Genomic DNA, 12,000 nt, shown 5'->3' on the forward strand with positions numbered 1-12,000 from the left:
AATAGAAAGAGCTCTACTTGACAAAACATGTTCATCAATCATTTTTTTCTCTTCACCTGACACATACTCTTTGGTCATCTGTCACTCATTCAACATCTGCATGGTTTACTGTGTGTTACGCTTTGCTTACCCACCTCATGTTGACAAATAGTCTCCCTGTTTCAACTGTTATTGTATTTTACATTTGTGGAAACACTGGGAATCAATGTCTGTCTGTTCATTTATCATTTGAACAAAAAATGTTTTAATTCATGTTGAATAAAAATATTCTTTTGAATTGTTCTCATTCTTTCGGTGGCCATTTCACTCTTATTGGCTTTATGATTGTGTGCGGCTGTGTAATGTGGTAACAGGTTGCACTTTACATTAACTTTATTTCCCCCTATAGTAAGACTGTGTTAGAAGAATCATTTTCCAACAGTGTTACATTTGTTCTGTTTACAAAATATTGGTATACATTTCCATGCAGCCATTATATATTTAAAGGTCAGATTTCACACTGCATTTTGTGTTATCAAGACAGAAATTCTGACATGCTGTCTCTTTTGTATATTATTCCCACCTTGTCCATATATGATGTTAACACTGATTTTTATAAGATTTAAAATATATTCATTATAAGATTTAAAATATATTCATTAGTATGACCTGACAATTCCTGATTAAACTGAAAACAGAGACAATTTAAATATAACTTAAATTGCATGGCATACTTGACAGACTTGAATGGCTGATTTACTGTTACTTCTTTGTAAAGTGCAACCTCATATTTTATTTTAAGTCATGACCAAACAAGTAAAGTGATATTTTTCTTCATTAATGGTATACACTTGTGGGGTCATCTCTGGCATTGAAAATGAACCAAATGAAAGGATTAACACATGTCAATCGAACATGTACAGTAAAAGGCACTGTTGCAACGAGGCACATAGATTAAGCACATCAAAAGTCAATGGAATTGTAATGGAATTTATCATGTCATTTTTTTTGTCAACACTACCATGTCAAGCATTTTTGTTCGTATACATGCGATATTCTTTATTTGGTGTAATTTATCATTAGTCTGATTTTAGATCATCATTTGTCATGCCATCCTTGGTTTTTGAATAAGGGCCTTTCTCAGAATTCATGTTTAAAATTTTGTATGCTGCTGTGATTAATCTTGTTTCTGACTGACTCAAATTTCTCTTTCTGGTTTTTATGTTTTATTTCAAATTATTTTACGTTACATTTTATGTTCACTTCCTTATTGCTTTTGGTTTAAATTATTGTTGAAGAAACAACTGATCGAAGCTCGCCGAGAACACAGCCTTCTAGCTACCCTCACAAACCTGTCTTTTCAACGAGATCTTATCAGGCGTGGTCGCCTGTTCCTGTCGCCGTCCCTGGCCAAGCCAAGTCTGGGTTTGGCTCCCTCTCCAGTTCGTCATCCAACACGCCCTCTGCCTCTCCATTAAAGTCTGTCTGGTCCATCAACTCTGCCTCCCCCATCAAGACCAACATCCCTGGATCACCTGCCTCCTCTGTTAAGTCAGTTAGTGACATGGCCTCTCCCATCCGATCTTACAGAACCATCTCCTCTCCCATAAAAACTGTAGTCCAGCAAAACCAGTACCCAGCCCAGGTCACCCCCAGTCCCCTGGCCTCACCAGGTAAAAGTGCCCCAGATCCTGTATCTATGAAAGGACTGGCAGCACTGTCTGCTAGGACCTCCCCTATTACTGCCTCTGGAGGAGGAAGCCCTCTTCTTGAGAGAGCATCCATAGGCATGACACCACCAACGTCTCCAAAATCCTCTCTGAGTATGTTCAGTTCACCTCTGCCGTACAAGACCGTTATGGCAGGCTCTGGTGGTACAGCATCTTCCTCTTCACCTATAAAAACAGTCCCTGGTCTCTCCTCTGTACGTTCCTTTGCCTCAGAAGCCATTGGCCCTGCAAGAAACCTGTTCTCCTCTCTTTCGTCACCTCTTAAATCCAACACTGCTCCAAGCGCTGCAGCTCTGATCAATGGAACTGTGTCTCCTACACAGTACCGCTCTTCATCTCCTACATCTCTTCTCACAAGCAGCCTGCAAGAGAGAATACAAGCAACCACAAATGCTGCGACCACAAGTGTCAATGCAGCCTTTGATGAGGTTGAAAAAACATTCAATTCTTGTTCTGCTGGCTATGGAACCTTGAAGTCCATGTCCTCTTCTGCGTCCTCCTCATACCAGTCCATTAGATCATCAGCCTCTAATTCTCTTTATGCGTCTCTAAGATCCCCTCCCAGTGCCACCACTGCTGTGACGTCCAGCACAATGACTGTTCCAGTGTACTCTGTAATCAATGTGCTGCCAGAACCCCAGTTTAAAAAGTTACCTGAGGTGTCCAAGTCAGCTGCTGCACTTCTGTCCCCACGGAAGACCCCTGAGGTGAATGCTCAGTTGCAGTCTTCCTTTGCCAGAACTCTTTCCCCTATCAAAGCCCCTCTTTTTTCTGCTGGCCTGAAATCAAACACCACATCACCACTGTCATCCAGCCAAGAGATTCTGAAGGATGTAGCTGAAATGAAAGAGGACTTGATACGAATGTCAGCCATCTTGCAGACAGACCCAAATTCTACAGCCAATAAAGGATTTCAGTCTGATTCTCCTAAAGAGGCTAAGATAGAGGATGAGGAGCCATATAGGATTGTGGAGAAAGTAAAACAAGATTTGGTAAAAGTGAGTGAAATCCTTACTAAAGATGCTGTAAAGGATGGTAGGGTTTCCCTGGCAAGGGGTTCTTTGGATGACATCCACTTCTCAAAAGTGCAAGTTGAACAACCACCAAGCAATTGGAGCTATCCACCAAGATATGAGACTGTGGTCCCTCAAGCCAAATCAAAAACATTACCAGATAGAGATTTCAATCTCTCAAAAGTGGTTGACTACCTGGTCAATGATGTAGGTAGCAGCTCTTTCTCCAAAATGCATGACACAAAGCATAAAACAGATGAGGGTAAGAGAGAGGGAGAGGGCAAGGAGAAGCAGAAACGTGTCCTAAAACCCACCATAGCAGTTCAGGAGCATAAGCTCAAAATGCCTCCAACAAACATGCGCTCTTCAGCTTCAGACAAAGAGATCAGTAAAGTAGCAGATGCACTTTTTGGAGCAGACACTGTGCTAGAATCCCCCGATGATATCTCACATGAGCAGGACAAAAGCCCCCTCTCAGACAGTGGCTTTGAGACCAGGAGTGAAAGGACACCCTCTGCCCCTCAGAGTGCAGAAGGCATGGGTCCCAAGGCCCTTTTTCAGGATATCCCAGTTCCCCCAGTGATCACTGAGACTAGGACTGAGGTCGTCCATGTCATCAGGAGTTATGAACCCCCAGAGGACAACAAGCAACCTGCAATGGAGGATGCACATCCTGTCAGATATATTGATTCAGATTCTAAAGGGCATCTGAATCAAACTACATCAACTCCAGAACAGAATAAATGCTATTCAGTTAAAGTCAGCCCTGATGAGGATCCAATGGGAAAAGGGATGAGGGTTAAGGAGGAGACTCACATCACTACCACCACCAGGATGGTCTACCACAAACCACCTGGCAAAGAAGCAGCATCGGAAAGGTGTGAGGAAACCATGTCTGTGCATGACATAATGAAGGCTTTTCAGTCAGGCAAGGACCCTTCTAGAGAACTAGTTGGACTATTTGAACACAAGTCTGGCAATGAGGAAACATCACAAAGAGTGCTTGAGGACATCAACTCCAAACCTAAAGTTGAAAGAATAATTGAGGTTCACATTGAAAAAGGCAATAAAACAGAACCAACAGAGGTCATCATCAGAGAGACAAAAAACCATGCAGAGAAGGAAACGTATTACTACCCAGGAAATAGACTGGAAGAGGAGGAGCCTGAGGAATCACTGCCGGTGTACCTTGACTCCCCCAGAGTGAACACACCCATGTCACAAGAGGAAGACAGTCGCCCTAGTTCAGCCCAGCTCATGGCAGATGACTCTTACAAAACACTAAAGCTTCTTAGTCAGCAGTCCGTAGAGTACAACGAGGATGAATCATCAGAGCTCAGGGGAGAATCTTACAATTTCGCAGAGAAAATGCTACTCTCTGAGAAATTTGACCAGTCTCATTCTGACACAGAGGAATATCTGAGAGACAGGTCTCGTTTCCACTCACCAGACAGAAGCAGTCACAGTGAGGGCAGATCAGTTGGGCCAAGGACAGAGTATGTCTTTAGGTCATCGAGAAATGTGTTTGACAAATCTGGAAGAATGGCCAATGTTGATGATAGCTTTGACAAACTGACACTTTTGCAGTACTCTTCTGAGCCTGGTAGCCCAAAGCAGTCAGTTTGGATGCGTGTGTCAGATGACACACAGAGCAAGGAGAGAGAACAGCTTATGTATGAGGACAGGGTAGACAGGACTGTAAAGGAAGCAGAGGAAAAACTCAGTGAGGTATCTCAGTTCTTTCGTGATAAAACAGAACAGCTAAATGATGAACTTTCATCTCCAGAGAAGAAATCTCGCAGACCAGACTTCAGAGAATCTCGGTCAGGGCCCAGTTCTACACACAGCAGTCCAGAGAGGTCACCTTACAGGACCGGGGGTAGTGGGGAGGAGTGGAGCAGAGAGAGGCTCAGAGACAGGTTCAGCTCCAGTGACAGGAAATGTGCCAGCTTACCCAGCAGTCCAGAGAGGAGAGTATTGCTGCAGTACAGTGACTCAGACCCAAGAAAACACGGAGACAGTAAATCACAGGGAAACGCGAGTGAAAGCCCGAAACCTTTTCAAATGTCTTCCTCCAAAGTCAGTGCAGTAAGGCTTAAATTTGAGCAAGAGGCTCAACGGCAAGATAGAGGTCCTCAGGATAGTCAACATTCAAATCCTCCAATTAGGAAACTCCAGGAAAGTAAACTACCTGTGTATCAGGTGTTTGCTGGTTCAAACATTCCAAAAACACCAGATAGTCCGGGAAACCAGAGGAGATGTCTAGATAGTGAATCAAATAAGTTCTCACCCAAGCATGAGACTAGTGGAAAAGATCAGGAAGAGAAGAAGTTATTCAAATCATGGGAGACCCAGGAGTATGGCAACTATAAGCCCCAGTCTCCAAAACTATCTCATTCTTTAATACATGATTCTTTGAAAGATAGCAATAATAGTGATTCCCAAAGACAAGAAACCACCAAGAAAATCATTTACACAGAATTTGTTGTCCGAGAAAGTCCAAATAGCAATGATAGTCTAAAAAAAAACTCGGAATCGCAAATTCCTGTAAGAAAGCCATCTAATTTCTCAGAAAACCACAAATCCACCACTTTAAAATTAGATGCCTCTGTTGAACCATATGAGAGGGCAGGGTCTCATATACCTACATTAGCTAGAAGTCGGTTACACAGTAGCTCTGAATCCAACAAGTCTACACGTGGATCTTCAGTAGGAAAATCCACAGACTCATCAGACAGTAGCCAATCAAATGTAGTGTGTAACGGTGTTGATAGTGACCAAGTAGAGTATTTGGATCAAGTAACTCCTGTAGTTGTCACAGAGGGGTTCAAAGATATTAAGCCCTTACCTGTGTATGTTAGCATCCAAGTCGGAAAGCAGTATGAGAAAGAAACAGCCTCAGGGCAGCTGGGAACGTACAAAAAGATAGTAAGCCATGAGAGTAGGACAGTGCATGAGACCAGGGGTGCATTTTACACTGTCAAGCAAAAGCAGTCTCCATCTCCTCAAGGAAGTCCAGAAGATGACACACTAGAACAAGTGACTTTCATGGACAGCTCTGGGAAAAGTCCTGTTACTCCTGAGACCCCCACCTCAGAGGAAATGAGTCTGACCTCAAGAACACCAGACTCTGTGATAGGCTTCATGCCTGGCATGCCAAGCCCGATTCCAGAGGAGTCTGAAGAGGAAGAAGGAAAGACCTTCATCTACAAGGAGCCTTTGAAGGAAAAGCCTAAGCCAGCTTCCTCAGACCATCACAGTAAAAAACAGGATGCAGAGAGACAGAAACCAAAGGAGAAAAGGGTGGCTTATATAGAATTTCCTCCTCCTCCTCCTTTAGAGGCAGAGCAGTCGGACCCCGAGAAAAGGGGGTCATGTGCCTCTTCTGAGGCAGAGACAGAGATGATGGAGGTGAATCTCCAAGAGGAGCATGATAGGCACCTCTTAGCCGAGCCAATCATCAGGGTCCAGCCCCCATCCCCTATTCCCCCTGGAGCTGAAAATAGTGACTCAAGTGATGATGAGTCTGTCTTCCATCCCATCCCTATCAAAAAGTACACCTTCAAAATGAAAGAGGAGGGAGAGAAACGCCCAAAACAAAAGAAAAATGGGAATAATAAGGAGTCTGGGATCAATGGTGTCGTAAAGGCAGAAGATGCTGACTTTGAACAAAATGGCAATGACCAGTCAATCACTGACTGCTCCATTGCAACCACTGCTGAGTTCTCCCATGACACAGATGCAACTGAGATTGACTCTTTAGATGGGTATGACCTTCAGGATGAGGATGACGGACTGAGTGAGGACCCTAAAACATCTAGTCTGTCCAATGATGGAAAAACAACTGACCGTTCTTTTAGTCAGTCAAAGCTTGAAGTGATAGAGGAAGAGAAGTGTGAGGATGGGGGGGATAATGGAAAGACTAAAACCAGCACATCTTCCGCAAAAAGCAGTGGAGATGAAAAAGATTATACCCTCGAAGGAAGACATCCAGATAGGCAAGGCTTTGGAGATAACTACTTTGGCTACCAACTTGAAGAGGAGCTGAATTCAACTTTTAAAACTGTTGCCACCAAAGGCCTGGACTTTGACCCCTGGCCCACCAAAGGGGGTGATAATGACGGAGTTTTTGAATCCAAAACAAAAGAGGACGATCCCAAGCCCTTTGGTTTATCGGTGGAGGACAAATCACAGGCTACAACACCTGACACAACCCCTGCTCGAACACCGACTGACGAGAGCACACCGACTAGTGAGCCTAACCCCTTCCCTTTCCACGAAGGGAAGATGTTTGAGATGACCCGCAGTGGTGCTATTGACATGAGCAAGCGGGACTTTGTTGAAGAGAGGCTTCAGTTTTTCCAGATTGGTGAGCATTCCTCTGACCCTAAAACAGGGGAAAAGGGGAGAGGGGGCAAGATCCTGGGGGTAATTTCCTCTCAGTCAAAAACAGGGGAGAGGGCCACAGTAGATGGGATGGTGAAAGTTATAGATACTACCACAGACAACAGCACTACACCAACAACACCAGCAACAACAACAGCAAAATGCAGCCCTGCACAGCCTGGCAGTGACACTGGCTATACCGGTACCGATGCCCCCACCTGTGAAGCCATAGCTGAGACTGCCTCCTCATGCACAATCACAGCCTCTAAGGTTGATCCCAAATTACGCACTCCTATTAAGATGGGCATAGCTGCTTCAATAACTGTGAAAAAAGACTCAGGGGATCTCGCCGATTGTAAAGCTGAGATGTCAGAGGGTCAGATGGTGCCAGAATACATCAGTATAGAGAGTCAGTGTACAGAGAGCCAGTCTAGTAGACACACTGAGCCCAAGATAGAGAGAAGAGATTACCCTTCAGAAAACTGCAACAACAACAATAACCTCGAGTCCTCCAGTGTTCAGGCCAACTACATTCAGTGTGGTAGTGTGGTGTTTAATTTGCAGTCCTCCTCTGAGCCCACTCTTCAAAAAGCTAGCAGGATAGAAACACTGTGCTGTAGGGATTTAGAAGAGAGAGTGGAAGTACACAACATAAATCAAGTGCAGGAGCAGAAAGGTGAAACGGTTAAAGAAAGTGAGGTGAAGCAGCCCAAGTCGAGGCTTCCAGTTAAAGCATCAGGGTGGTCATTTCACACGCAGGGAACAGCCATAGGCAAACAGAAGCCCAAACAAGCAGTGACGGTGGAGGTCAGGAAAAGAGGAGAGCCAGCCATAGCCAAAGTAGAGCCCAGATCTAGAATACCAATCAAGGATGTTAAGAAGAGCAGCCCCGTCACCACAGCTAGCTCACTTGTTTCAGTTCGGGTTACCTCACAGCCAATGAGGGCATTGGACACAGACAGAGCAGCCATACAGTTGCCCTCAAGGCTACCACTGAAGGACAGACATCAGGTCACCAATGTCACAGTTGAGGGAGCATGTAGACAGGACAGACAGGAGAACCCTAGTGAGGTTTGTAAGCGCACCATCGAATACTTTAAAGGCATTAGCGGGGAGACGCTAAAGTTGGTGGACCGCCTGTCAGACGAGGAGAAAAAGACGCAGACAGAGCAGTCGGAGGAAGACAGCACCTCCCGGAGCACCTCTCTGTCGGACGCCTCCCAGCCTTCCCAGCCCTCCCAGCCCTCCCAGCCCTCCCGCTCATCCAGGTCTGGTAGAGGTTCGAGGGCTGAGGCCGGGGCCGCGTCCGTAAGGGCAAAGGTGGCGACGACGGACAGGGCCTCCGGCAGTGAGAGAAGCAGGAGGAGTAGGCGGACTGGTGGGAAGGAGGGCAGTCAGGGACTCACAGGGTCTCGAACGCCTCCCATCGCGGAGATCAAGCCTAGTTTGTAAAACTTTCACACTATGTTAAAATACATCTATATATTTATATATTTCACTTTTAGTTGCATGACATCGTTGTGATCGTTTATTGGATTGACTGGAATGCCTGTGGCGTGTTTACATATTCTCTTCAGAACAGTAGCTGTCATTTAAATTTCTTTTTTTGTCATTGATGTACTGTGTACTGTATTGTCCTTGTTGCAAGATTCTCTTTCCTCTGTTCCCCTCTTCCAAACCCCCTTTTAACCCTCGTACAGTAGAGTGAGCATGCCAGTAGTAGTGACTGGTCCACTGGCACAACCAGTCCCTTTTTTGACAATTCCCTGGTCTGTCTGTCTGTCTGTCTGTGCAGGGTGGCTACTAAGTTATTGTAGTAGTTTGTTCTTAGAATTTGTGCTATCAATTGTCATTTAAACTAACTAGTGTTGGCAAAGAACACACAAGAGCGTCTTCGCATGTTGACATTTTAGATTCTAACATAGACTTTTCCACCCTAGATCTGTAGAACTACGAGTCTGTTGTTGAGAGTCATGTTATGCTTTGTTTTGTGTGGTTCTCATGACAGTTACTGCCTGCCTAGAGGATACATACCACAAACAGTCACAGAGCACCACTTACTCTATGAACATATTTCAGTTGCCCATAATGTCTCTAATGTGAAATATCCTTTTCTTGCCATCCCAGAGAAATAATTAAACTAATATTAAAGCTATATTACAATAACATGCTAATGATTGTAATATATTTTTAACACTACCTTGATAATTATTTCTGTAAAATAAATGGCCAGAAAAGGAAAATTATGTACATGTTCATTTTTCTCTTATATTTGTGTATTGGGGGAGAAGAATGTGAATTTTATTGATGAGTCTCTGTCCTGTATTTTCCCAGGTCCCCAAAGTCCTTGTGAGCGAACAGATTTACGGATGGCTATTGTTGCAGATCACCTGGGCCTCAGTTGGACAGGTGAGAAACATTCTTCTTTTCTCCTTTTCTCTCTCTTGGTTCCCGTTTAACCACCGTGCTCTGTATGGTCTTATCAGTCTGAAGCCCTGTTATTTACTGCCATCTTCAGGCTAACAGAATAACTTACAAAGAATTTATGCTTTTAAAATGTAGCAATGAAAAGGGGAGCCTCAGATCATCTAATGGAGAAAAAAGTAATGAAACAGTCTCCCTAACACAGAAAAGCATTGCAATAACTGAGGTTACAAGCTGTTTTATCAATCACAGGACTTAAATCATATTGAAATACAAATTTATGTATAACATATTACCCTCTGCAATCTATGTGTTTGCGCTTTGAATAACATGACAGACACTTTAAAGACTGTGTGTTAAAGCTTAAATATTTTTGTCTGAGTTGCTGTCTGTGTCCCATCACAGAATTGGCTCGGGAGATGAACTTCACAGTGGATGAGATCAACCACATCAGACTAGAGAACCCCAACTCTCTGACAGCACAGAGCTTCATGCTACTTAAGAAATGGGTCAGTCGGGAAGGGAAAAATGCCACAAGTAAGACTATTTTTATATTTGAAAATCTGAACTTTTCAGTCACCATTTCTGCTCCCTTTGTATGTTTCTTTTTTTCTCTTTGTCACTCTTTTCTGTCTTTCTGCTCTTGATTACGAGGAGATTTGTGCACACTAGGGTCTGACACATTGTGCCTTTAAAGCTAAAAAGTTAATCACCTTGAAAAGACTGTCTTCCTGTTTATCCTCCTATTCTTTCTGTCTTTAGAGAAAGATATTTTAAAATTATACATATTTTTACGAAGAAAATTGTTCAGAAGAGTCTGATATATAATTGTCATTAGTAAACCATTACCTTTTGCTCAAATATGCAAACTTTGTTTCATCATTTGTCAGGTGACTAAATAGGTAACCTTTTTTTTTGTTTTCCCCACAGCGGATGCCTTAACTGCAGTGCTGACCAAAGTCAATCGGATGGATATTGTGACTTTACTGGAGGGCCCAATATTTGACTATGGTAACATTTCAGGCACGAGATGTTTTGCCGATGATAACGCTGTTTTCCGGGATCAGGCTGATGGTAAAGTTTAGCTCTGTCTAGCTGACCTCTTACCTCTCCCTGCTACCTCTTGTTGTGCCAATGCATGGATCACATATGTATAGTCCTAATGCAGATCCCTAGAGAAGCTGATTTACTGTCAGACTTGGATTTTGTTTGGACAACTGGCTCCTACTGTCCTCATTTCTGTGCTTTACATTTTATGCCCCATTGAAATGATTATGATATCCTGCTTTAAACTTCAAACCTTCTTGCTTTTCAATTTAAATTATGTTTTCCGAGCACTTCAACACTTGCACTGATTTGAATTGGGTCCTGTTGAATTACCCATCTTTTTTTTTACTTAATCTACAAATCACAATAGTGTATCCAGTTGTCACAAATGAGCAATATCCAGTGTTAAAATCCCATTCTAAGTGCATGCTGCATACTACATACTGCTTTAAGTGTTTTTTCAGTTATGTCTGAGTTGAGTAGAAATGATATAACCCTGTAGTGTCTGCTTTCCTCTATTGATTTAGTTTAGTTCTCCTAGTTCTCCTCCAGTTCCTCTGAGCCTTCCTTGGATAGATGAGAGTCTCTTCCTCTGTGAAACCAGACTGCCTCCTCCTCCTCCTCCTCCTCCTCCTCCTCCTCCTGCCTCCCATCACCTCTCCACAGCAGTATCCACTGCTGATAACAGCACATAACAGCTCTTAACAAATTAAGAGTCATGTTTTGCTGATATCTACGTGCTGTCCTCTCCTTATCCATCCCTCATGTGCCTCCTCCTCCTCCACACATCCCTCCATCAACTTATTCATTCATTGTAAGCATGTTTCACATTAAACCATCTTTTGTTGTCTGTTTGTTTCTTTACATCCCCCCTGCCAATATATTTTGTCCATAGTTTGCATAATTATCCCCTTAACTCCCAGAAGCACTCAAGCTGCCTTCATCGTGCAGACACCCAGCCCCTACTTTCCAACACTGACCCCGACACCCCCACCCACTCCTCTCGCAGCCACCTGTCGTCCCCTTTCCTCACGCCGCTCTCCAAGTTACGAGTCCTCCATTTCACTCAAAGACTTGGCACCTCCAGCGCAGTTTGAACCGTCACATTTCAACTTCCTCCCCCTTCCCTCCCCACGCGTCATCCCTCAGACCCCTGCTGACCCTCGCCAATCCCCTGCCTTCCCATTCTCTCCACACCCTTCATCCCCGATCCCCCTCATCACCTCACCTTTACCTGTTAACACGCCACCACCGTCCTCTCCTACCTCAACCTCCCCCACGCTCACCACGCCAACTCCGAACCCTTCACAAGCAGAACCAATCACCTCCTCTAACTCTGACCTCCGACCAGCCACACCTACCAACCAATCTGAATCCATCACCATACCTGTTTCACCCATCCCCTCCTCATCCTCACGTAG

General features: G+C 44.1%; 1 protein-coding gene across 22 annotated transcripts in view; it reads left to right on the top strand.

The window, feature by feature from the left end:
- The window catches only part of LOC146315546 (ankyrin-3-like), a 162,487-nt gene that overhangs the window by 138,410 nt on the left and 12,077 nt on the right, over positions 1 to 12,000 (top strand). For 12 of the 22 annotated variants that reach the window (XM_084735499.1, XM_084735507.1, XM_084735504.1 and 9 more), the window contains 4 exons: positions 1,278 to 8,552; positions 9,443 to 9,517; positions 9,938 to 10,069; positions 10,463 to 10,606. In XM_084735499.1, coding sequence (XP_084591625.1) covers positions 1,278 to 8,552; positions 9,443 to 9,517; positions 9,938 to 10,069; positions 10,463 to 10,606 — 7,626 coding nt within the window. Of the gene's footprint in view, positions 1 to 1,277; positions 8,553 to 9,442; positions 9,518 to 9,937; positions 10,070 to 10,462; positions 10,618 to 12,000 lie in introns of those variants that run through there. The other 10 variants (XM_084735516.1, XM_084735509.1, XM_084735508.1 and 7 more) reach the window with 4 other exon arrangements.

Source organism: Lutjanus erythropterus, chromosome 14 (genome assembly GCF_056507025.1).
Source record: "Lutjanus erythropterus isolate fLutEry1 chromosome 14, fLutEry1.hap2, whole genome shotgun sequence".
Lineage (NCBI taxonomy): Eukaryota > Metazoa > Chordata > Actinopteri > Lutjaniformes > Lutjanidae > Lutjanus > Lutjanus erythropterus.